Here is a 27,259-nt window from a genome sequence, read left to right on the forward strand (position 1 = left end):
CAATTAACCCAGGTACTAGTGTTGGCTATAGGTGTGTGAACTCCAATCAGAATTAGCAAATAACAAGAAAGAGAAAAACGGAGTCACCTATAAAACATATATCATTTTATTAATTCCATAGAATGTAAGTACATAAAAATATATATATTGATTAAAAGTGCTATTTTTCAAAGAGGAATGAGGCTAAAAGGTGGTGTCACCGGGTCTGCAGTAAAAGCTGGGGTATATATAGTGTATATATTACTGGGTCCACCACAGTGAGATAGAAATGATACAATAATCTTACACACAAATTTGCACAAAGTGTTTAGCAGCATGTAGAAAACATGTATATAAATCTCACAGTGAGAGCAAAAATATTGTATGCCAAATAAAGTGCAGTGTGCATGTAAACAAACATAACATTGCAGGGATACAAATCAGTATAACAATATACCAGAGTACAACAGCAATCAGCACAGACCGGGACAGCACCACTCCAACGTACGTTTTGGTACGCAACCCAGACGAAGGTTGCGTACCGAAACGTTATATATATACACTATATACAACCCAGCTTTCATTGCAGACCCGGTGACACCACCTTTTAGCCTCATTCCTCTTTGAAAAATAGCACTTTTAATCAATATATATATTTTTTATGTACTTACATTCTACGGAATTAATAAAATGATATATGTTTTATAAGTGACTCCGTTTTTCTCTTTCTTGTTATTTGCACAGTATGTAATGTGTACAGTGTGTTGTGTGTGTATATAATGCATGCAGTGGCGGATCCAGGGGGGGGAGGAACGGGGCAATTGCCCCCCCACCCCAGATTAATTTCCTCATCACTATTAAGGACATCCCTATTAAGGACATCCCATGCCCCTGTTAACCCCCTTACGGCCCTCGCTCGTAGGGACCGCCGGGAGGTAGCGCACGCCGGGACGTCACTGACGTCCCGTGCGTGCGCCCATTGGAAAGCAACGCAGAGGAGCGGAGCAGCGAACAGGACATGCACTGGCCATCATGGTAAGTGACCAGTGGCACATCAGCTTCAGTGCTTCGACCACCGATCCTCCAGTCCCGGTACCTACTGTGGGCCGGACCAAAGGAGCAGTGGTCGGAGCACTGAAGTAGGGCAGTAAACAGGCATACAGCCTCCAGTCATACATTGTATGGCTGGAGGTTGTATGTCCGTGGGGGAACATACTACACCTAATGTGGGGAGACTATAGCCTAATGTGGGGAGAACTATACTGCACCTAATGTGGGGAACTGTACTGCACCTAATGTGGGGAACTGTACTGCACCTAATGTGGGGGAACTATACTGCACTTAATGTGGAGAACTATACTGCACCTAATGTGGGGAAACTATACTGCACACCTAATGTGGTGGAACTATACTGCACACCTAATGTGGGGGAACTATACTGCCAACCTAATGTGGGGGAACTATACAGCACAACTAATGTGGGGAAACTATACTGCACACCTAATGTGGGGGGAACTATACTGCACCTAATGTGGGCGAACTATACTGCACCTAATGTGGGGGGACTATAGCCTAATGTGAGGAGAACTATACTGCACCTAATGTGGAGAACTATACTGCACCTAATGTGGGGTAAACTATACTGCCAACCTAATGTGGGGAGAACTATACTGCACCTAATGTGGGGGAACTATACTGCACACCTAATGTGGGGGAACTATACTGCACCTACTGTGCGGGAATATACTGCACCTAATGTGGGGGAACTATACTGCACACCTAATGTGGGGGAACTATACTGCACCTACTGTGGAGGAACTATACTGCCAACTTAATGTGGAGAACTTTACTGCACCTAATGTGGGGAACTATACTGCACCTAATGTGGGGAGAACTATACTGCACCTAATGTGGAGAACTATACTGCACCTAATGTGGGGAAACTATACTGCACACCTAATGTGGTGGAACTATACTGCACACCTAACGTGGTGGAACTATACTGCACACCTAACATGGGGGGAACTATACTGCACACCTAATGTGGGGGAACTATACTGCCAACCTAATGTGGGGGAAACTATACTGCACCTAATGTGGGGGAACTATACTGCACACCTAATGTGGAGAACTATACTGCACACCTACTGTGGGGGAACTATACTGCACACCTACTGTGGGGGAACTATACTGCACCTAATGTGGGGGAACTATACTGCACCTACTGTGGGGGAACTATAGCCTAATGTGGGGAGAACTATACTGCACCTAATGTGGAGAACTATACTGCACCTAATGTGGGGAGAACTATACTGCACACCTAATGTGGGGGGAACTATACTGCACCTAATGTGGGTGGAACTATACTGCACACCTAATGTGGGGGAACTATACTGCACCTAATGTGGGGAGAACTATTCTGCACCTAATGTGGGGAGAACTATTCTGCACCTAATGTGGAGAACTATACTGCACCTAATGTGGAGAACTTTACTGCACCTAATGTGGGGAACTATACTGCACCTAATGTGGGGGAACTATACTGCACCTAATGTGGAGAACTATACTGCACCTAATGTTGGGGGACTATACTGCACCTAATGTGGGGGAACCACAGCCTAATGTGGGGGAACTGTACAACACCTAATGTGGGGGACTATACTGCACCTAATGTTGGGGGACTATACTGCACCTAATGTGGGGGAACTATACTGCACCTAATGTGGGGGAACTATACTGCACCTAATGTGGGGGAACTATACTGCACCTAATGTGGGGGAACTATACTGCACCTAATGTTGGGGGACTATACTGCACCTAATGTGGGGGAACCACAGCCTAATGTGGGGGAACTGTACAACACCTAATGTGGGGGACTATACTGCACCTAATGTTGGGGGACTATACTGCACCTAATGTGGGGGAACTATACTGCACCTAATGTGGGGGAACTATACTGCACCTAATGTGGGGGAACTATACTGCACCTAATGTTGGGGGACTATACTGCACCTAATGTGGGGGAACCACAGCCTAATGTGGGGGAACTGTACAACACCTAATGTGGGGGACTATACTGCACCTAATGTTGGGGGACTATACTGCACCTAATGTGGGGGAACTATACTGCACCTAATGTGGGGGAACTATACTGCACCTAATGTGGGGGAACTATACTGCACCTAATGTGGGGGAACACTGCTAGCCTAATGTGGGGGGAACTCTGCTGCACCTAATGTGGGGGAACTCTGCCGCACCTAGTGTGGGGGGAACTCTGCCGCACCTAATGTGGGGGGAACTCTGCCGCACCTTACGTGGGGGGAACTCTGCCGCACCTAATGTGGGGGGAACTCTGCCGCACCTAACGTGGGGGGAACTCTGCCGCACCTAACGTGGGGGGAACTTTGCCGCACTTAACGTAGGGGGAACTGTGCCGCACCTAACATGGGGGGAACTGTGCCGCACCTAACGTGGGGGGAACTGTGCCGCACCTAACGTGGGGGCCTCGTATCGACGTTCGCTCACGTCGCGCTCCCAGAAATCAAGGGCCGCTGGAAGTTGTAGTTTTGCAACAGCTGGAGGCACACTGGTTTGTAAACACTAGCATACACACACATAACAGGGACTACAACTCCCTGCTGTGTGTGTGTATATATACTGTATATGGGCTGTGGAGGTGATGATGGGGGTTGTTGTCCGCCTGTTTGCAGTATAGGAGGTCCCTCAGGTGACATGCTGATAACATTATTGCTTATAGAGGGTTTCCCCAATTTATAATTGATCCCCTATCCACAGGACAGAGGATATCCAGTGATCAGTGGGGTCTGACCGAGGGGATCCCCAGAATGGAGGAGTAATGTCCCGGAAATGAAGAGAGTGACCAGCGCTCCATGCATTCTCTATGGAGAGACCCTGCTCTATAAACCATGGATGGAGTGTGGGGGGGGGGGGTATGTGCGGGGTCTTGTGTACAGTAGTGGAGAATATTATAGAAGAACATACATATATATACCTAGGGCGGCCTAGGGTAGTACAAAACTAAAATACCCCACAGGTTACACCCCCAATTCTATACATAGTAACATCTCATCCCCTCTGTCAGTCTATAGGACGGTATGACGGTTTATTCATCCCCTGGTGATCTATAAACTGCCGCTCTCCGGCTGCTTCATAACTACAACTGTCAGCATGCCCTGGAGGATGGAGATCAGCAACAGTTATGTCTGAGCCTGCTGGGAAGCACAGGACTTCATTTCATTTCAGTAGAGTTTAAGTGCTAGTGTGTGTCTTATAATAAATATATATAAACCTAAGAAACCTGCCATATTGTGGACTAAATATACATGAAAAAGGTAAAAGTGAAAATCATAGAATCAAAACATCCAACAACATTGATGACACGATCATAATACATAGAAGCCTAGAGTTCTATGAGCGGCTCTAGACTTTGTGAAAATTGATCATGAGGCCTCGGGCCCCGGCTCACCAGGGGCGCACATAGGATTTTCTCACGGGTCGGGGGTTTAAAAACATAAAATAATACCTCCACATCAGGACGACATATTACGACTGTAAGGGCTAATACCAACATACTGTTATTAAAGGGGTACTCCATCCCTAAACATCTTATTCCCTAAAGCAGGGGTCCTCAAACTTTTTAAACGGGGGGCCAGTTCACGGTCCCTCAGACCATTGGAGGGCCGGACTATAGATAACAAAACATGAACAAATTCCTATGCACACTTATATATCTTAGTGGACTACCACTTTAAGTACGCAGCACAGTTCCCCCACATTAGGTTGGCAGTATAGATCCCCCACATTAGGTTGTAGTTCCCACACATTAGGGTTGGCAGTATAGTTCCCCACATTAGGTGCAGTACAGTTCCTCCACATTAGGTGCAGTACAATTCCCCCACATTAGGTGCAGTACAGTTCCCCCACATTAGGTGCAGTACAGCTCCCCCACATTAGTTGCAGTACAGTTCCCCACATTAGTTGCAGTACAGTTCCCCCACATTAGGTACAGTACAGTTCCCCCACATTAGGTGCAGTACAGTTCCCCACATTAGGTGCAGTATATTCCCCCCACATTAGGTGCAGTATAGTTCCCCCACATTAGGTACAGTATAGTTCCCCCACATTAGGTGCAGTATAGTTCCCCCCACATTAGGTGCAGTATAGTTCCCCCACATTAGGTGCAGTATAGTTCCCCCACATTAGGTGCAGTATAGTCCCCCCACATTAGGTGCAGTATAGTCCCCCACATTAGGTGCAGTATAGTCCCCCCACATTAGGTGCAGTACAATTCCTCCACATTGGGTGCAGTACAATTCCTCCACATTAGGTGCAGTACAGTTCCCCCACATTAGGTGCAGTATAGTTTCCCCATATTAGGTGCAGTATAATGTTCCCCCACATTAGGTGCAGCATGTTCCCCCACATTAGGCGCAGTATAGATCCCCCAAATTAGGTGCAGTATGTTCCCCCACACACATACAGCCTCCATTCATACAGTGTAAGGCTGTATGCCTGTGTTCTGCCCCACTTCAGTGCTCTGACCACCACTCCTCTGGTCTGGACATAGCAGTAAGTCCCGGGACCGAAGGAGCGGTGGTCGGAGCACCGAAGCTGACGTGCTGCTGGGAACACTTACCTAGCTGGCCTGCGCACGTCCTCATCGCTGCCCCGCTCCTCCGCGCTCCGTTGCTATGGGCGCACGCACGGCGTCAGTGACGTGCCTGCATGCGCCACCTTCCCAGTGGCCCCTGCGTTTTTAAAGCAAACACGGGGTCTCCGAGAGCGCATTCCTGTGTCCCGAAAACATCTTTCGGGACACAGGGATGCCCCAGGCAGCGGCGGGCCGGATAAATGTCCTCGGCGGGCCGCATCTGGACCGCGGGCCATAGTTTGAGGACCCCTGCCCTAAAAGGATAGGAGATAAGATGTCTGCTTGTGGGGGTCCCCCTGCGATCTCTGTGCTGCACCCGAAGTTCATTTAGAACACTAGGTGCTGGTGGCGGGGTCATTATGTCACAATCATGCCCCCTCCAAGCATTCAGAACAAAATGTTCCAAATGCTGGGGCAGCGAAGTACCCCTTTAGATATAAAACTCTATACAGAGACCAATAACACCACTATACAAGGGACAAATGATTGTACCACACCATGACCACGATATAGTGACAGGATAATACTACTACACTGATACTGGATAAAACCGCTATACACAGGATCACCAATAACACCACTATACAAGGGACAAATGATTGTACCACACCATGACCACGATATAGTGACAGGATAATACTACCACACTGATACTGGATAAAACCGCTATACACAGGATCACCAATAACACCACTATACAAGGGACAAATTATTGCACCACACCATGACCACTTGGGCTGCAACGTATATTAGATAAAATCGATGAAATTCGATAATAGAATTCGTTGTCGACTAATCTTGTTATCGAATAATCGTCCGATTCGTTGTCCGGGCGCCGGCGGCCATAAGGCTGCTGCAGGCGCGCGGTCAGATGCCAGTCCGCACCGCTGCAGCCTCTGTTCATATCCCTGTCCCATCCTCCTCTGACCCACTGCTCACCAATCACGTGTGCGGCTGCTGCTTTTCCCCGCCCCCTTCCTGCACAGTTCAAACTTCAAACTGTAAAATTCAAACTCCTGCTGTTCTTGATGAGTGCAGGAGATTGCACCTGTGTAGTGTAACCATGGTGACGTACAGCTAAGACTATACCACTGTATGTGCAGGAGGGAGAAGGAGGTAGGCTGTTAGGTTTATGTGTGTGTATGTAGCAGAGCTGAGTGTGTGAGTGTATGCAGCATAGTTGAGTGTGTGAGTGTATGTAGCAGAGTTGAGTGTGTGTATGTGTATGTAGCAGGGCTGAGTGTGTGAGTGTATGCAGCATAGTTGAGTGTGTGAGTGTATGTAGCAGAGTTGAGTGTGTGTGTGTGTATGTAGCAGAGCTGTGTGAGTGTGTATATGTAGCAGAGTTGAGTGTGTATGCAGCAGAGTTGAATGTGTGATTGTGTGTATGTAGCAGGGCTGAGTGCGTGAGTGTGTGTATGTAGCAGAGCTGAGTGTGTGAGTTTGTGTATGTAGCAGAGCTGTGTGAGTGTGTATATTTAGCAGAGTTGAGTGTGTATGCAGCAGAGTTGAATGTGTGATTGTGTGTATGTAGCAGGGCTGAGTGCGTGTGTGAATGTGTGTATGTAGCAGAGCTGAGTGCGATATTGTGTGCATGTAGCAGAGCTGAGTTTGTGAGTGTGTATGTAGCAGAGCGGAGTGTGTGAATGTGTGTATGTAGCAGAGCTAAGTGTGTGAATGTATGTATGTAGCAGAGCTGAGTGTGTGTGTGTGTAGCAGAGCAGAGTGTGTGTATGCAGTAGAGTTGTGTGTGATTGTGTGTGTGTGGCAGAGCTGAGTGTGTGAATGTGTGTGTAGCAGAGCTGTGTTAGTGTGAATATGTAGCAGAGTTGAGTGTGTGTGTGTGTGTGTGTATGTAGCAGAGCTGAGTCTGTGAGTGTATGTAGCAGAGCTGAATGTGTGAGTGTGTGTATGCAGCAGAGCTGAGTGTGTAAGTAGCAAAGCTGAATGTGTGAGTGCGTGTATGTAGCAGGGCTGAGTGTGTGTATGCAGCATAGTTGAGTGTGTGATTGTGTATGTAGCAAAGCTGAGTGTGTAAGTGTGTATGTAGCAGTGCTGAGTGTGTGAGTTTGTGTATGTAGCAGAGCTGAGTGTGTGTATGTAGCAGAGTTGAGTGTGTAACTGTGTGTATTTAGCAGAGCTAAGCATGTGTGTGTGTATGTAGCAGAGTTGAGTGTGAGTGTGTGTATGTAGCAGTGCTGAGTGTGTAAGTAGTGTAAGTGTGTACTACATACACACTGCTATACACATGGTAGTATGTGCAGAGCATTGCATCCTAGTGTCTGTACTACAGACACTAGGATGCAATGCTCTGCACATACACCCATGGGTAAAGCAGTGTGTTTGTAGTACATATACACTGCTATACACATGGGGGGCTGCAGAGCATTTGCACCCTAGTGTTTGTACTACAGAGTCTGTACAACAGACATGGGTCGGGTGCAATGCTCTGCAGTCTGCACATACCCACATGTGTATAGGAGTGCTATATAAAAAGTGTAAAGTAAAAAAAAAAAAAAATGGAAATAAACCTCTCACCAAATAAAAATTAGCTCCCCCTTTTCCTATTGCTATACAAAAAAAGTAAAAAAAAAAAAATTTTTTACATATCTGATACTGCCGCGTGGCGAACTGTCTGAACTATTAAAATTAAATGTTAGTAAATCATTAACATATTATTTTAATAGTTCAGACAGTTACCCATGCGGCAGTATCAAATTTACGCTGGTTTTTGTACAGGATCATTAATAATGACAGCAACCGGCATAAACATAAAAAAATAAATAATTCTGCTGTTTGGTGAAATCACATGGTACAAACTTCTAATATGGCCATTGTACATGATTTATCAAGTAGAATCAGCTGAACCTCTTTTTTTTGGCATTTTGACGTTTTTTCCGATTAATCGATGAAGTAATCGGCAACTAATTGATTATTAAAATAATGGTTAGCTGCAGCCCTAATGACCACGATATAGTGACAGGATAATACTACCATACTGATACTGGATAAAACCGCTATACACAGTATCACCAATAACACCACTATACAAGGGACAAATGATTGTACCACACCATGACTACACATTATAACACCGCTATACACAGACAGTAGTGACCCCGGCTCTACACACCATATAACAGTACTGATTACATACAGTTACATCAGGTGACCTCTTCTCTCATCACTTTCCTTCTCTATACAGCCCAGACCGTCATGATGATTTCTTTCAGCCACAACTCCACAGAACCTGCCAGACAAACATTTTAGATTTTTCTAGCACCTTTAGCCTCTATACAGTAATAATAACACGAGTGTCCCACATAGTAGAGTGGGTAGATACGTGGGTTTGGGGGAGGGTAGATAGATTCTCCTTACATGGTTTCTGCATTACACAGGTGCCTCAAGTAATAGTAACAAAAGTAGATTGCTGGGGGGTGTTGAGTGGAACCAAGAGGTCAGGTCTACAGTTTAATGGAAAGACAAACAGGGAAACTGGGTAAAGTATTCTGAAAACATCTAAACTGTTCATTAGGGCAGTAGTGCAGATCATTAGGGGGCAGTAGTGCAGATCATTAGAGGGCAGTGTCATAGATCATTAGGGGGCAGTGGTGCAGATCATTAGGGGGCAGTGTCATAGATCATTAGGGCAGTAGTGCAGATCATTAGGGAGCAGTGTCAAAGATCATTAGGGCAGTAGTGCAGATCATTAGGGGACAGTAGTGCAGATCATTAGGGGGAAGTAGTGTGGTAGTCGGGTGATACAAGCTAGCTCAGGGTCTGGTGGTATTAACCCTGTGTGGGGGCGAGTTGGTATTAACCCCTTACTTGTATTGTGACGCCAGGGTGCAGGTTTTTCCAGTTGGTTCACTGCCGCTAATCTGCCCAGAAACGGTGATGGAAGTAATAGAATGTCCACGGCTGAAGTTATGCAGAACGTTAACTCTTTACTTGTAGCTTGCAGCAATAACAACCATTAACCCCTTAAGGACCAAGGACGTACCAGTACGTCCTTGGTCCTGCTCTCCTGATATAACGCGGGGTTTCACAGTAACCCCGCGTCATATCACGGCGGGCTCGGCATCATAGTGAAGCCGGGACCCGCCTCTAATAGTGCGCAGCGCCGATCGCGGCGCAGCGCTATTAACCCTTTAGCCGCGCGCTCAGAACTGAGCCGCGCGGCTAAAAGTGAAAGTGAAAGTTGCCGGCTAGCTCAGTCGGGCTGTTCTGGATAGCCGCGGCTAATCGCAGCATCCCGAACAGCTGACAGGACAGCGGGAGGGCCCCTACCTGCCTCCTCACTGTCCGATCGCTGAATGACTGCTCAGTGCCTGAGATCCAGACATGAGCAGTCATGCGGCAGAATCGTTGATCACTGGTTTCTTATGAGAAACCAGTGATCAATGATGAAGATCAGTGTGTGCAGTGTTATAGGTCCCTATGGGATAACAATGATCAGTATAAGAGATGAGTGTGTGCAGTGTTATAGGTCCCTATGGGATAACAATGATCAGTATAAGAGATCAGTGTGTGCAGTGTTATAGGTCCCTATGGGATAACAATGATCAGTATAAGAGATCAGTGTGTGCAGTGTTATAGGTCACTATGGGATAACAATGATCAGTATAAGAGATCAGTGTGTGCAGTGTTATAGGTCCCTATGGGAGCTATAACACTGCAAAAAAAAAGTGAAAAAAAAAAAGTGAAGAAATATCATTTAACTCCTCCCCTATTAAAAGTTTGAATCACCCCCCTTTTCCAATAAAAAAAAAAAAAAACACAGTGTAAATAAAAATAAAGATATATGGTATCACCGCGTGTGGAAATGTCCGAATTATAAAAATATATCATTAATTAAACCGCTCCAAAGTCCAAAATAGTGCATTTTTGGTCACTTTTTATATCATTTAAAAATGAATAAAAAGCGATCAATAAGTCCTATCAATGCAAAAATGGTACCGTTAAAAACTTCAGATCATGGCGCAAAAAATGAGTCCTCATACCGCCCCATACACGGAAAAATAAAAAAGTTATAGGGGTCAGAATATGACAATTTTAAACGTATTAATTTTCCTGCATGTAGTTATGATTTTTTCCAGAAGTCCGACAAAATCAAACCTATATAAGTAGGGTATCATTTTAATCGTATGGACCTACAGAATAAAGATAAGGTGTCATTTTTACCGAAAAATGTACTACGTAGAAACGGAAGCCCCCAAAAGTTACAAAACTGCGTTTTTTTTTCAATTTTGTCGCACAATGATTTTTTTTTCCGTTTCACCGTAAATTTTTGGGCAAAATGACTGACGTCATTACAAAGTAGAATTGGTGGCGCAAAAATAAGCCATCATATGGATTTTTAGGTGCAAAATTGAAAGAGTTATGATTTTTTAAAGGCAAGGAGCAAAAAACGAAAATGCAAAAACGGAAAAACCCCCGATCCTTAAGGGGTTAACAGTCTTTACAGTTCTGAGGTATCTGGTTTGCAGGTAACCTCGCACACTTGTCAGGACTGAGCATATACTTGAGTGAACCACTGTGCTACTGTTACTTTGGCTTGGAAGTAGTCCCGGAGTTATAAGTGGCTGCTGTGAGATGGCTTGAGGCCTATCTGAGATGAGTAGAGATAAGAGATAAATCTGTGCTTGTCTTATCTGATGATCCCGGAACTAACACCGGAACAAACAGGAAGAAGGATCAGAATACAGCCCTTTATATAGTGTGGGCTAGACTAATGCTCATTGGTGGCAAGTTATAACTCTATACAAATATCACATGATAAACGTATCACATGACTTAAGGTCCTATATATAGCCAATCACATATACTATTCAATTTATACAACTTCAATTATAACTGGCAGAGAATATAGAAGAAGAAATAGGGTTCTTGTCATAAACATCCACGGGGAGACAGGGATCAGAGCCAAGGGCATGAAGTGGCTCTGATTAAGGGGACCCTTATCATGGGACAGAGCCATGTTCTGTACCGGGACACCACAAACCCCCTTACTTAAAAGAAGTCGTCCCCAACGTAAGTCCCCTGGAAGAGGAACGGAATGGCCAAGGCCTGATGCAGACCTGGAGCTCAAGTTCGTTAGTGTCCATTCCAGGCTGATGTGGAAAAATAAATGAGGAAAGTAAACAAACAGTCTCTTGTATTCCATAAGAAGGTCCATGTATGCTTTGTATGCTCCGGCACTGTTTTGGAAGTGTCCATGCTTATATAACCGGATAAAAGACATATATATATATATATATATATATATATTTTTTTTTTTTTTTTTTTTTTTAAACAGGATGAGCACAAACAGGGTTAGGTAAAATATCAGATTTTTCTTGCTCACCAACAGAATTAGCAATAACAAATAATAACCTGTAACTATTGTGTGTATTTTTATTCTTTTTCTGTACTAACATATCATGTATGTTATACTATTTATGTGTGGTATAACTCTATACCCTTAATTATTTGGTTTTGTAGTGTAGTTATACTATAACTATAAACATCAAGTTAACTTATGTAGTACTGAGGTTGTGGAGTATGTATACTATGGTGAGGCTAATACATACTGAATACATTAGAGCATAAATCACATTTGAGTACAGTTCACAGTTGAGCATAGTTCACATTTGATTTTGCATAAAGTTGATATTACGCCACTGACATTTTAGACACTTATACACTGTTTTCGGATTGGGTTGCCTGAGGCTATCTCCCCAATGCCTGTGCTACTAGGGCCTATCGATAACCAAATACTTATCCCTAGAACATTAGATACAGATAACATTTTGGGTGCTATCACCTTTAAGTTTTGACCTTTAACGTGTATTTTCTGTTAGCTACAGGGATACTTTCTGGCCACAAAAACATTCCTAACACGTAAAGACAAACTAAGCAAGAGAAATGAAAGACACTGAGTGTATAAGGTGGCTTGGAACTGATATGAGTAATGTTACAGTCCCTGACGTACATGTCCTGAGTAGTGAGAATCATGTACTGAAGTTTATGTGAACTGCAAAGTACTTATTTGTTTGTGTACACTGAAATCAATATTATGTGTACTGAATTAGTGAGATAGATTAGATTAGTCTTGGTATCTAAGTGGAAGCTGCCCTTGTGTCGACCTTGGAGACCGACGCAACACCACCTCCTGGGTTTCAGGTACTGCTTCTTCAGCCGACACTGCTTCTTCTGAGGCACTCGGTTCTTCGGCCCTTGAGGGACCAGCTTGAGGGCTGGATTCCAGAGTTTCACTTGGACCTCGACTGAGAGGATGCATAAGGATTGGAGAGACAGGATCTCTACTTGTAATGGAATTTGCAGAAGATGTTGCCAGAGACAGATTCACAACTGGAGAGGAAACCAGGGTTGGTTGATGAGGAGAGAACATTGGCACGTCCATCGATGGATGAATCCCCTGACCTGGTACATATTCCCTAACGGGCCTGGTGACTGTAAGAGCAGGAGGAGGCTCAGGTAGATCCTCTCCAAGGCACAACTTTATCCGATTACGGTGGACCACCTGGGGTTCAAACCCATCTTTCTGTACTTCATAGATGTCTGTGTCCGGGTATGGCAAAGCAGTGATGGTGTAGGGTTCAGTCTCCCATATGGAATCGAGCTTGTGAGTTCTGGGAAACTTCCGCAGCCACATCAAGTTCAACAGTTGAGCAGAGGCATGACGGTTGTAGTCCCTCTGCTGCCTTTCTTGGGCCTCGCCCATCTTCTTCCCCACAATTTCTTTTGAATTCGCCTCTGGTGATCGGAAATCCAGTCTTGTGAGGTCTGTGGGGAGTTATTGAAGGGTGCTTGCAACCCAAAGGCTCTATCTTTAGGAAGATGCCCATGTCGGCCCATCATAAGATAGAACGGAGTATATCCTGTGGAGCAGTGAACAGTATTGTTATATACAGTGCCTTGTGAAAGTATTCGGCCCCCTTGAACTTTGACCTTTTGCCACATTTCAGGCTTCAAACATAAAGATATAAAACTGTAATTTTTTGTGAAGAATCAACAACAAGTGGGACACAATCATGAAGTGGAATGAAATTTATTGAATATTTCAAACTCTTTTAACAAATAAAAAACTGAAAAATTGGGCATGCTAAATTATTCAGCCCCCTCAAGTTAATACTTTGTAGCACCACCTTTTGCTTTGATTACACATGTAAGTCGCTTGGGGTATGTCTCTATCAGTTTTGCACATTGAGAGACTGAAATTTTTGCCCATTCCTCCAGCTGGAGCTCAGTGAGGTTGGATGGAGAGCGTTTGTGAACAGCTGGAGCTCAGTGAGGTTGGATGGAGAGCGTTTGTAAACAGCTGGAGCTCAGTGAGGTTGGATGGAGAGCGTTTGTGAACAGCTGGAGCTCAGTGAGGTTGGATGGAGAGCGTTTGTAAACAGCTGGAGCTCAGTGAGGTTGGATGGAGAGCGTTTGTGAACAGCTGGAGCTCAGTGAGGTTGGATGGAGAGCGTTTGTAAACAGCTGGAGCTCAGTGAGGTTGGATGGAGAGCGTTTGTGAACAGCTGGAGCTCAGTGAGGTTGGATGGAGAGCGTTTGTGAACAGCTGGAGCTCAGTGAGGTTGGATGGAGAGCGTTTGTGAACAGCTGGAGCTCAGTAAGGTTGGATGGAGAGCGTTTGTGAACAGCAGTTTTCAGTTCTTTCCACAGATTCTCCATTGGATTCAGGTCTGGACTTTGACTTGGCCATTCTAACACCTGGATATGTTTATTTGTGAACCATTCCATTGTAGATTTGGCTTTATGTTTTGGATCATTGTCTTGTTGGAAGACAAATCTCTGTCCCTGTCTCAGATCTTTTGCAGACTCCATCAGGTTTTCTTCCAGAATGGTCCTGTATTTGGCTCCATCCATCTTCCCATCTATTTTAACCATCTTCCCTGTCCCTGCTGAAGAAAAGCCCAAACCATGATGCTGCCACCACCATGTGTGACAGTGGGGATGGTGTGTTCAGGGTGATGAGCTGTGTTGCTTTTACGCTAAACATAACGTTTTGCATTGTTGCCAAAAAGTTGGATTTTGGTTTCATCTGACCAGAGCACCTTCTTTTACATGTTTGGTGTCTCCCAGGTGGCTTGTGGCAAACTTTAAACAACACTTTTCATGGATATCTTTAAGAAATGGCTTTCTTCTTGCCACTCTTCCATAAAGACCAGATTTGTGCACTATACAACTGATTGTTGTCCTATGGACAGAGTCTCCCACCTCAGCTGTAGATCTCTGCAGTTCATCCAGAGTGATCATGGGGCTCTTGGCTGCATCTCTGATCAGTCTTCTCCTTATATGATCTGAAAGTTTAGAGGGACGGCCAGGTCTTCGCAGATTTGCAATGGTCTGATACTCCTTCCATTTCAATATTATCGCTTGCACAGTGCTCCTTGGGATGTTTAACGCTTGGGAAATCTTTTTGTATCCAAATCCGGCTTTAAACTTCTCCACAACAGTATCTCGGACCTGCCTGGTGTGTTCCTTGTTCTTCATGATGCTCTCTGCACTTTAAACGGACCTCTGAGACTATCACAGTGCAGGTGCATCTATACGGAGACTTGATTACACACAGGTGGATTCTATTTATCATCATTAGTCAGTTAGGTCAACATTGGATCATTCAGAGATCCTCACTGAACTTCTGGAGAGAGTTTGCTGCACTGAAATTAAAGGGGCTGAATAATTTTGCATGCCCAATTTTTCAGTTTTTTATTTGTTAACAAAGTTTGAAATATCCAATAAATTTCGTTCCACTTCATGATTGTGTCCCACTTGATGATTCTTCACAAAAAATTACAGTTTTATATCTTTATGTTTGAAGCCTGAAATGTGGCAAAAAAGTCGAAAAGTTCAAGGGGGCCGAATACTTTCACAAAGCACTGTATATGCAATCTTCTGATTGCATACACAGTTCAATGCTATGCCATAGCATAGCATTGATCAGTGTTATCGGCGCTCTGCTGCTCCAGCCTGAATCTCAGGCATGAAGCATAGGAGCGCCGATCGGAAGGAGATGGAGGCAGGTAGGGTCCCTCCCCCGTAGTGCTGGGCGGTATGACCAAAAATGTGTATCACTGTATTTTTGGAAGTTTTGGCAGTTCCACGGTATTTAATGGTATCCCGTTGAGCGCTCTTCTCTACACCCCCCAAATCATGTGACCCGCGAGCGCTCCTTCTCTAACCCCCCCAAATCATATGTGACCCGCGAGCACTCCTCCCCCTCCCCCAATAAATTATCAGCCGCTGCGCTGTACTGTACTCTGTATACCTTCTAAGGGGTTAATGCCGGTAATCACCGCGATTGGTGATGTCCGGCAATAGACATGGATCCTGGCAGCTGAAAGCCGGCAGGGCCACCCAGCTATGACGCTAGGTAAGCCCGTAACCCAGTGTCATACAGGTACGCCCTTGGTCGTTAAGGTGTTACATGTACTAATTTTGGTGCATGTAGTTTTAATTTTTTTAAGCAGTAAAATAAAAGAAAACCTACATACATTGGGTATCCTTGCAACTGTATAAACCTACAGAATAAAGATAAGGTGTCATTTTTACCAAAAAGTGCACTGTGTAGATACGGAAGCCCCAAAAAGTTACAAAATGGCTTTTATTTTTTCAAATTTCACCCCAGAAATAAGCTTTTCTTTTGTTTCGTCACAGACTATGTTATAAAAAAGTGATGTCATTACAAAGTACAATTGGTGTCGCAAAAAACAAGCCCCTATATGGGTCTGTAGGTGCAAAATTGAGAGTTATGATTTTTTAGAAGGTGAGGAGGAAAAAACAAAAGTGCAAAAACATAAATTGCCCAGGTCCTCAAGGGTTTAACTCCTTGAAATCCTCAGTAACGTATTAAATATGCTGAACAAGTATGTAGCTGGAAAGGTTGGCACCTATTTTCTTGCCAATTCAATTTTTGGGCCCTTACTCTTTATATTTCCACCCTTAGGTTGGTGGCCCAACAGCGTTTAAGCCCTTCAAATCCTCAGTTACTTATTCGAAACGCTTCTTTTTTATGCATTGTTTACTATTGTTTTTTCTGAATCAGATTGTTCCCAAATAATATTCAACATTTATGTATAAAAAACAGGTTTACTGCAGAGGAATAAGAGGAGAGAACTACAACTCCCAGCATGTATAAGATCATGTGACTGCAGAGGAATAATACATGCTTTTTTCCCTATCTAAAGGGAATCCGGGCAAGGACCATTGAGGCATATGTTTGCTAATCAAAAATGGTGATTGCATTGCTGCGCTCCCTGCCTTCCACGCCACCAACGTATCCCTTTCTATAGCTGAGCCCTTTAAAAGGACCAGGAATAGCCCCCTTAGAGTGAAGAAGGGCAGGTAAGGACCAAGGGTGCACCAATCCCGACTCCAGAGCTGTATTAGAATAGGCATCAAAACCCCTAACCCAATCAATACAGTGACGATATACACAGGATAAATTATAGTGTTTGTGTATAGTGTTTAGGCTGCCAAACGGGCTGCCAGAATTTTAAAGACCGATTTAAGGTCATCATTTATTAAAGATATGGGACGATCTAGGGTAAGAAGATATTTCCCAGGTTTAGGCAAGACCTTTATATAGTCTGTATTCATTGAGCAGGGTATGGGGCTCCCCTGCAGGTAAGAGTTGAAGAGTCCCAACAACGTCGGGGTAGTCTCCCCCTTGAGAATGCTATAAACCCCCCGAAAAGCCATCTGGACCTGGCGCCTTATTTACCGCCAACCCCTTAATCGTTCCATCAAGTTCTTCTTTCGTTATGGGTGCATTAGTGTGTTATGGGAAGATTAGCCGACGCTATCTAGTCCCGGAAAGAAGAACTCCCTGGACCCACATCAGAGTATAGAGAATGAAGATAAGTTATCAGCATATCATTGATCACCTTAGGATCTCTCTGCAAGGACCCTGTATTCCTTTAGTGAAGTGGGCCAACAGGTACGTTCCATGGTAAAACAGGGTGGCTTTGAATTGAGAGCGAGCTAGATTATCCCGCCTCTCCACCCAACATTCATAATCTGCCTTAGCCACAGACCAGGCATCTTAGTGGCAGCCGATGGAGACACCATAAAAGCGGCATAAGCCTGGCATAAAGCCTGTCCCAGAGAAGTAATCTGCTGGGTTATTTTCTGCTTCTGAGTGGCAGTATAACCCAGAATCCGGCCCCTAAAAACCGCCTTAGCAGCCTCCCAGTATAGTTGCGGGTTTATTGTGTAATATACAATATGTGGGATGTACGTCCAGGAAGCTCAAAGTTAGGTTCTTAGAACATGTAAATATGCCCCATATATGGGACAATACATAGGTCTCTTTGGGGACTTACCAGGCAATTTTTAGGAGTCCATGCAGGTCCTCCGGGATAAAAAGGGTGCGTCCCCCACATAGAGGCAGAGACTGGAGTAACAAGTATTCTTGTGAGAAGCTTTTTGGATCTTATGTTTGGAGACTTGTTCTCCAACACGTCTGAATTTCCGCAATGATTTATCATATATTTATTAAGCTATGTGATCTTCTTCTTTCGTACATATGTTTGTAAGGTTAATATTCTTGTCAAGAACAGAGATTATATATGTATTATGTTACCGTATTATGATTAATCACCTGATACAAGGATGTGGCGCAATATATGACACAAATGCCTTTACACCTGTGGGTTAGTCAGTATAAATTCTGTTTGCAATGTTGTTAGTTTATGCCATGACTAAGATCTGTTGACAGATCGAAACGTATCAGCGCTTCATACGTGCTTGTTATTCTATTTTGATATATCCACTACATGTTTTAATGTTTTTTATTAAAGTAAAAATTTTTTATGGGAGCTGGATTACCTATGCTGAGACATGGCTAAGCAGCTTGCTTAGCTTCCATATGTGATGCAAGTGTCCTATCCATCCATATACTGAAGGCATCGTCAGGCAGTGAGCTGACCCCAGATTTTTTCATAGATTTTCTATTCTTTCTTTTGCAATATGCAAAAAAGTGCCCAACTCAATCCACATACAACAACAATGAATAGGTGCCAAGGTAACTCTGAATAACTTTAGGGGAAACCCACTAAAGGTGTACCCTAGACTAAGAACCCTCCCTATAAAATGTAACTTAAAATATCAAAAGAAATCAAAAACCATAAGTAATGTACAAATTCACCACTAGGTGTCAGAACTACACCACTGTTAAAATGCCAGCCCTAGTTTAGCTCCGTATCAGTGTGCTGGAAATAAGATAAGCTCAGAAGGAATGTGCACTTATATTGTATGGCCATTCAGGAGCCATCTGTATATTTAGTAATAAGTGTAAGAGTAGCTAAGTGTAAGAGCTGAAATTAAAACTCCCACGTATCCAGTTCCCTGACGTTTCGCTGGCTCCCCAGTTTTATCAAAGGACTATTGACTAATGGCCTGACTCAATCCCACACACACATTGAGAAGATTCTCTAATACCATGTGAAAAAGGAGAAGAGGAGTCCCATACCCTCAACAATATAACTTATATGAACTCTCCTGTATACGAATACAGGGGGAGGAGCCACGTGAGCGCTAGAGATAAATACGCATTGTTCTTCAGAGAGTTGGATATTCAGCTCCTCTTCTCGTATAAGATGCATTTTGGTTACTATTAGAAGCAGAAGAAATCAGATAAGAATAAAGCTTAGATAGTATTATTATTTAGGGAATAAATACAATCTCTCTAACCAATTTCAGGGACGCATGTTAGTATAACGCTGAAAACATTGGAGAGTAAAGATAAATTTACTTATAAAACCCCAGAAAGCCTGAGATTCCTCTATGGCCAAAGTCTTAGTAGAAGAATATAAATCTCGTAACGTAAAAGAATGTAAACGTTCCCACAAAGGGGAAGAGGGAAAATGTGTTTAGTAATAACCATAGGGAGTAAAGAAAGTGGGGTTAGGGGAGAAGGGAAATCAGAATCAGTCGTAGAGCAGTCTCGTAATACCGACAAAGTTATATATAAAAGAGGAAAGAACTAGAGAGGCCAAGGAGGACTGCGGGGGCCACAAAATGGGCCCTATAGAAGGAGGGACTGAGGAGAATTCCATATCCACATGAGGAGGAATATAAAGGGGAGGATGAGAAAAAGAAGAGCGAACGAGCTCTAATAATCCAGACGAAGGAAAAGCTTTATAATAAGTGTGTAAATCCGGAAACACAAAACCGCCGTCTAATGTCTTCAGGGTGAGCGTCTATACGGGACACGTGGTCTCTTCTGAATCATAACAAAATTACTAAATAACCATCGGATAGAAGAAAAATAACAATTCCGTACTATGATAGGGACGGACTGTAAAAATATAAAATATTATTGGTAAATATAAGATTTCAGAACCTTTATTCTTCCAATCCACGACATATATGGGAATTTACGAGCGTGTAACTGGGTCTTCAATCCGTGTAATAATGGCGCAAAGTGTGAAGTAAAGAGATCTTGTACCAGATGTGATCAGATCTCTAGGGATTTTATACCCCGGGGAGGACAAAGAAAAGGAAAAGAATTACACCGATGTTTACTGAACCCGGGGGACGCTGAGATATTGACGACTTCTCATATAGAAAAATGGATTTTATGATCTGAGACCGAAAATAGACGTCAAGACGGGAAACGCTGGTCTAGGGTTTGTGATAAATAAAAGTATCTGCAGCGTCTTATGTTCAGAAGAGACGATCTTCAAGGGAGACGTGCGGATCCTGTCTGATGCCTTGAATTAAAGTCTCTATAATCATAATGAGAAGGGGGCGGGGACAACACTGACGCGTTACATTCTCTATATACAGTGATCCCCCGACCTACGATGGCTCCGACATACGATAATTTCAACATACGATGGCCTCTCAGAGGCAGCATCAACATACGATGCTTTTGTATGTCGGGGCAATCGCATAAACGGCTATCCGGCAGCACTGACGGCTTCAGCTGCCAACGGATAGCCATTTACAGTGCCCCGTGTGGTCCGCTGACGATCACTTACCTGTCCTCGGGGCTCCGGCGCGTCCTCTTCGGGATCCCCTCCATCGTTGGTGCTCTCCATCGTCGTCATCACGTCCCTGCGCACGCCGTCCCGTCATCCAATTGGAGCGGCGTGCGTAGCGACGTGATTGGGGCGACGGAGAGCGAGGAGGTCGGGGAAGCAGAGGCCTTGCCGGAGCGTCGGGGACGCAGCAACAGCGATGGAAGGCAACATCCAGGGCAGCGGTGACGAGTGGGGACGGTCCGAAGCGGCGGTGACAGGTGAGTACAACTTCCTATACCAGTGGTCTTCAACCTGTGGACCTCCAGATGTTGCAAAACTACAACTCCCAGCATGCCCAGACAGCCTTTATTAACTTTTATTAACTATTAACTTAATTGGCAACAAGTTTAGAGATGCAGTATATGATATATGTATAAATGTCAGATATCCTATGTACATAGATAATATATAGATGTGTTATCTGCATCATTTATTGCTCTAAACTGGCTTCTTTCCTGTATGAGTTCTGTGATGCTTAACAAGATGAGAATGCTGGGTAAAACATTTTCCACATTCTGAGCATGAAAATGGCTTCTCTCCTGTGTGAGTTCTTTGATGTCTAAAAAGATGGGATTTCTGAGAAAAACATTTCCCACATTCTGCACATGAAAATGGCTTCTCCCCTGTGTGAGTTCTTTGATGTTTAACAAGATCTGATTTCTGAGAAAAACATTTCCCACACTCTGCACATGAAAATGGCTTCACCCCTGTATGAGTTCTTTGATGCTGAACAAGATTTGATTTCACAATAAAACCTTTCCCACACTCTGCACAGAAAAATGGCTTCTCCTCTGTGTGAATTTTTATATGTATAACAAAACTTGATATGTCATTAAAACACTTTCCACATTCTGAACATGAAAATGGCTGCTCCCCTGCGTGAGTTCTTTCATGTTTAACCAGATTTGATTTGTCAGAAAAACATTTCCCACATACTAAACATGAATATGGTTTTTCACCTGTGTGCGTTCGTTTATGTTTAACAAGACTTGATTTGTCAGGAAAACATTTTTCACATTCTGAACATGAAAATGGCTTCTCCCCTGTGTGAGCTTTTTGATGTTGAACAAGAATTGATTTCTCAGTATAACATTTTCCACATTCTGAACATGAAAATGGCTTCTCTCCTTTGTGAGTTCTGTGATGCTTAACAAGATGGGAAAGCTGAGTAAAATATTTTCCACATTCTGAGCATGAAAATGGCTTCTCCCCTGTGTGAGTTCTGTGATGTTGAACAAGATTTGTTTTCCCAGTAAAACATTTTCCACATTCTAAACATGAAAATGGCTTTTCTCCTGTGTGAGTTCTTTGATGTTTAACAAGACTTGATTTGTCAGTAAAACTTTTTCCGCATTCTGAACATGAAAATGGCTTTTCTCCTGTGTGAGTTCTTTGATGTTTAACAAGACTTGATATGTCAGTAAAACATTTTCCGCATTCTGAACATGAAAATGGCTTTTCTCCTGTGTGAGTTCTTTGATGTTTAACAAGACTTGATATGTCAGTAAAACATTTTCCGCATTCTGAACATGAAAATGGCTTTTCTCCTGTGTGAGTTCTTTGATGTTTAACAAGATCTGATTTGTCAGTAAAACATTTTCCACATTCTAAACATGAAAATGGCTTCTCCCCTGAGTGAGTTCTTTTATGTTTAACAAGACTTGATTTGTCAGTAAAACATTTTCCGCATTCTGAACATGAAAATGGCTTCTCCCCTGTGTGAGTTCTTCGATGTTGAACAAGATGTGATTTCTTAGCAAAACATTTCCCACATTCTGAGCATGTATAGGATTTCTGAGCTCGCTGATGTCCAGCACCCCTTCTGTGACCTTTATCTTGCTGAACATCCTGTGATGACTGAGAAGACAGGACCTGTATATAAGGATGAGATGACAGATCTTGGCTGTGAAGGGCTGAGGGTGTATCTGGGATAATGGAATGTTCTTCATATGTATCTTGTGTGATATCATCATCTGCTTTATAATCTGAAGATATAAGATTCTCCTCTGATCTCCTGGTACAAGAATCTGCCAAGAATAAAACACATTTTATTAACCCCTTAACAACCCAGATAATTTAAGCTTTTGCATTTTCATTTTTCTTTCTCCTCTCCTAAGAGTCATAACGCTTGTTTTTACATAGTTTTAAAAGCTTGTGGGACCGAACTTTCGTTGTTATGACACCCTTCATTCAGTGTGTGGTAAAATATTTTTTTAGGTCAATACGATCACAACGATATCTAAGTTGCATAGTTTTCTTTATGCTTTACTGCTTTTCAATAACAATTACAAATAAATTAAAATTATTATTTGAGAGGGGGTTTATTCATTGAATTGTTCATACAGATCAGTGCAGAACATAAGTAATACACTGACCCATTAGAGCCGACCATAGACAGACTGTATCAATAGCAGAGTCCCGGCAGTGACAAATGCTTCGGGCTGACATAATAATGGATCAGATCCCTGTGATCGCTTCATGTGAAGCCAATTGCTTGACCAATGACGCTTACTAAGCCTGTGTAAATGCTGAAGTCAGCTTTGACAGCAGTATCTAAGTGGTTAATAGCCAGCATCAGAGATTTCTCCATGTCAGCTATTAGCAGCGGCCCTCAGTTACTGAATGCAGCCAAGAGCCACCAGGTATAGAGGGGTCCCGAGCCCTCTCAATACACCCTTAATGGGGTACCCTGCTGCCCCAGCGTTCAGAACATTTTGTTCCGAATGCTTGGAGTGGGCGGCAGGGGTTGTGACGTACGACCACCCCCCTTGTGATGTCACGCCACACCCCCTCAATGAAAGTCTATGGAATGGGAGTAGGGGACTATAAAATATGTAGTCTTTAGATTGCATACAATGATCAATACTTCTCAATAGAAGAACATTGATCAGTGTTTTCGATGCTCCATTGCTTCAGCCTGGCATAGCTGACTGCATGATTGGAGCACTGATCGGACTGCAGGGAGGAAGGTAAGAGACCTCCCGCCGTCCTTTCAGCTGATTGGAATGCTGCGGATTCGCCATAGCAGCCCTGATCAGCCCACTTAGCTAGCCGGGAACGGGATTTACCTCTTTCAGATGCAGTGATCAAAGCCGGGAACGGGATTTACCTCTTTCAGATGCAGTGATCAACTTCTAAAGAGTTAATGCCAGACATCAGTACAATCGGCGATGTCCAGCATTAGCCGTGTGGGTCTCGGTTGCTGATTGCTTCATACAGCAGGGGCCCGTAGTGGACTTAAATATACGTCCATTTGCTGGAAGAGGTTAATTTTAAGAATATAATATGTGATTATTTTATCCTGTAGTTCAGAGTAAGTCATTAACCAAAAAAAAAAAAAATCAAACAACTATGTAAATTGGGTATAGTTGTAATCGTGCTGACCCAAACAATCAACCAGAGTGGATGTCAGCCAGACCATAGTCATACATTGTAATTACAATCAGAAACAACAGAAAAGCACTTTGAGATCAGACTGCCTCTGCCCTTACGTGGTCTCTGAACTGTTGCAGTTAAATAGCCAGAACCCAGCAGGGAAGGGGCTGGCTGATTACAGGTAGCCATAGAAATAAGGAGCTATCCTTAATATCAGCCGAGGTTTTGCTGTAAATATGTTATGCCCTTCTTTTATTTTCGTTGTATTCCCGCCGCTCTTCTCACCCAAGATCTGTCCCTGGCAGGACCTCAGGTGCAAGTGTTTCCTGACTAGGTTTGGCATTATCCGAGCAAAGGGCCCAACTTGCCACAATAAAGACACATCCCCTCCCTCCTACTATAATCCCTCTCCACTGCGGGAAGGGGGGTGGTACTGAGTTTCATTGGTTCGATCCCTTCAAACGTTTTACAACCAGGAGGCATGGGAGGTGAGGGAGGCATGGGAGGTGAGGGAGGCATGGGAGGGCATGAATATTGAGGTGACGATCTGACAGGAGGCCTCCACAAGCGGTCCCAAAATGGTTCTGAGCCTACAGTCAACTAGGATGGTGTAAGACAAAAGCTCCTCGAGATCTCTGACCACAATCTCATCTTGTATAATATCGGAGAGTCCACGAGAGAACGTGTCCACCAGCGCTTCCTTATCCCAGCACACTTCTGCTGCTAGAATACAGAACTCTATTGAATTCTTGGCCACAGTTCTCATCCCCTGTTACATGGAAATGAGCTGCTCTGCTGCAGAGGGAGAACGGACAGGGAGATGAAATGTCTCTGTAGTCGTAGATAATACATTTATCAGTCTCCAAAGAGGATTCACCCGGGATAGAGCGTTATCAGTAAGGAGGGAGATCAGGAATCCTACCTTACTTCTATCATTAGGACAGGACTGCGGGACCATTTCCAGATAAATGCCCACTTGGTTCAGGGAGCCTCTACATTCATTAGGATCGCCCCCATAATGCTGGGGAAGCGGGGCAGATCCAGTAAACCCACAGGAGGCAATGGCTTCTATGGCAGCAGAAATAGTTGCCGGAGCAGGAGGGTAGGTGGCTGCCGGTTGAGGCACAGGAGGCTCTAGGGGAGACGTACGATTCTAAAGCGTCTGCATTACAAGTGCCAATTGCTCAATCCTCTGATCCTGCAGATCCATTATAGTGAAAATGTTTGGTGCTGGTGGATTGTCTGCATCATCCGGATTCATGGCCCTTGTGTAATGTCAGGAACCACAAAACCAGATGGAGATGATAGTGCAGAACAAATCACCTTTATTATAATAATGGAAAATACAAATATAACAAACAATAGGAGAATCCAGGGACCTGGTCAGATACACAGAAAGGGATCAGGAGCCAAAGTAGGTACTAAAGAAAAGCCCAAGTCAGGAGAAAGGAAAGAAGTGTAGTCAGAAGTCAGGACCAGGATCAGGAACCAGAGTGGATGTCGGACAGTCCAGAGTCATCAAAATAAGGAATAACAGGATCATACAGGAGATCAGAAACCACACAAGGGCAGAGCCTCATAGAACTGAAACAGACTAAATAGCCAGGGCTCAGCAGGGAAGAGGCTGGTTAATTAGATGGTAGACAGGGAAACGCAGTGCTGCTTGTTAATAACAGCTGAGGTGTTCTTGTCTGCTGAGAAACAAGTAGTGGAGCGGGGGAAGGGAGAGAACCCTAGTAATGTCACTACATCCATCCTCCAAAGACTCTTCTGTTATCTGGTATATGTCTCCATTTATCTGGAATATGTCTCCATGTGGTGTATTGTGTTATCTGGTATATGTCTCCATGTTGTGTATTCTGTTATCTGGTATATGTTTCCATGTTGTGTATTGTGTTATCTGGTATATTTCTCCATGTTGTGTATTGTGTTATCTGGTATATGTCTCCATGTTGTGTATTGTGTTATCTGGTATATGTCTCCATGTTGTGTATTGTGTTATCTGGTATATGTCTCCATGTTGTGTATTGTGTTATCTGGTATATGTCTCCATGTTGTGTATTGTGGTATCTGGTATATGTCTCCATGTTGTGTATTGTGGTATCTGGTATATGTCTCCATGTTGTGTATTGTGTTATCTGGTATATGTCTCCATGTTGTGTATTGTGTTATCTGGTATATATGTCTCCATGTTGTGTATTGTGTTATCTGGTATATGTCTCCATGTTGTGTATTGTGTTATCTGGTATATGTCTCCATGTTGTGTATTGTGTTATCTGGTATATGTCTCCATGTTGTGTATTGTGTTATCTGGTATATATCTCCAGGTTGTGTATTGTGTTATCTGGTATATGTCTCCATGTTGTGTATTGTGTTATCTGGTATATGTCTCCATGTTGTGTATTGTGTTTTCTGGTATATGTCTCCATGTTGTGTATTGTGTTATCTGGTATATATCTCCATGTTGTGTATTGTGTTATCTGGTATATGTCTCCATGTTGTGTATTGTGTTATCTGGTATATGTCTCCATGTTGTGTATTGTGTTTTCTGGTATATGTCTCCATGTTGTGTATTGTGTTATCTGATATATGTCGCCATCATTGCTCGGTGAGGTTTCTGTCCATACAGTGTGTCCTCTCTTCTCCTCACTGTGATGACTCCTCCCCCTCCCTCACTCTCCTCTGACTCACAGAGGGCCCTGGACCTGCCTGCAGCCCTGTCAATTACTCATGGTCTCCATGACATGTTGATGACCACTGGACACTGCAGGACTGGTATGTGTCCCAGGAGGCAGGGGGACCCCTAGTGGACAGTTTTTTTAATGGCTTTTTAAGTATGAAATGCTGATAATGTTTTGATGAAAGCAATTGCAAAACATATTGGGGGGATTGATCAAAACCTGTTCAGAGGAAAAGTTGCTGAATTGCCCATAGCAACCAATCAGATCGCTTCTTTCATTGTTCACAGGCCCTTTCTAAACTGAAAGAAGTGATCTGATTGGTTGCTATGGGCAATTCAGCAATTTTTCCTCTGGACAGGTTTTGATAAATCTTCCCCATTGTTTATGCATGCTGTATAACATATCAAAAGTTATTGTATCTGACAGTGCCCATTTAAGACATCGGACTCGTACACATAGGGATATTTCTTGTCCATGATCCAGCTGTAGTATCACATCAGTTTGCATTTTGGCTG

At 43.6% G+C, this 27,259-nt stretch overlaps 2 protein-coding genes across 3 annotated transcripts in view; one reads left to right on the plus strand and one right to left on the minus strand.

Annotated features, from left to right (window-relative positions):
- LOC130298249 (uncharacterized) overlaps nucleotides 1–27,259 on the plus strand; it is a 68,409-nt gene that overhangs the window by 21,846 nt on the left and 19,304 nt on the right. The window contains 1 exon segment of the mRNA XM_056551170.1: nucleotides 23,605–23,657. Coding sequence (XP_056407145.1) covers nucleotides 23,605–23,657 — 53 coding nt within the window.
- The window catches only part of LOC130298230 (oocyte zinc finger protein XlCOF6-like), a 176,234-nt gene continuing 169,839 nt past the window's right edge, over nucleotides 20,865–27,259 (minus strand). For both annotated transcript variants that reach the window (XM_056551148.1, XM_056551149.1), the window contains exon 6: nucleotides 20,865–22,715. In XM_056551148.1, coding sequence (XP_056407123.1) covers nucleotides 21,127–22,715 — 1,589 coding nt within the window. In that variant the 3' untranslated portion in view covers nucleotides 20,865–21,126. The remainder of the gene's footprint in view (nucleotides 22,716–27,259) is intronic.

The sequence above is a fragment of the Hyla sarda genome (genome assembly GCF_029499605.1).
Source record: "Hyla sarda isolate aHylSar1 chromosome 1 unlocalized genomic scaffold, aHylSar1.hap1 SUPER_1_unloc_6, whole genome shotgun sequence".
Taxonomy (NCBI): Eukaryota; Metazoa; Chordata; class Amphibia; order Anura; family Hylidae; genus Hyla; species Hyla sarda.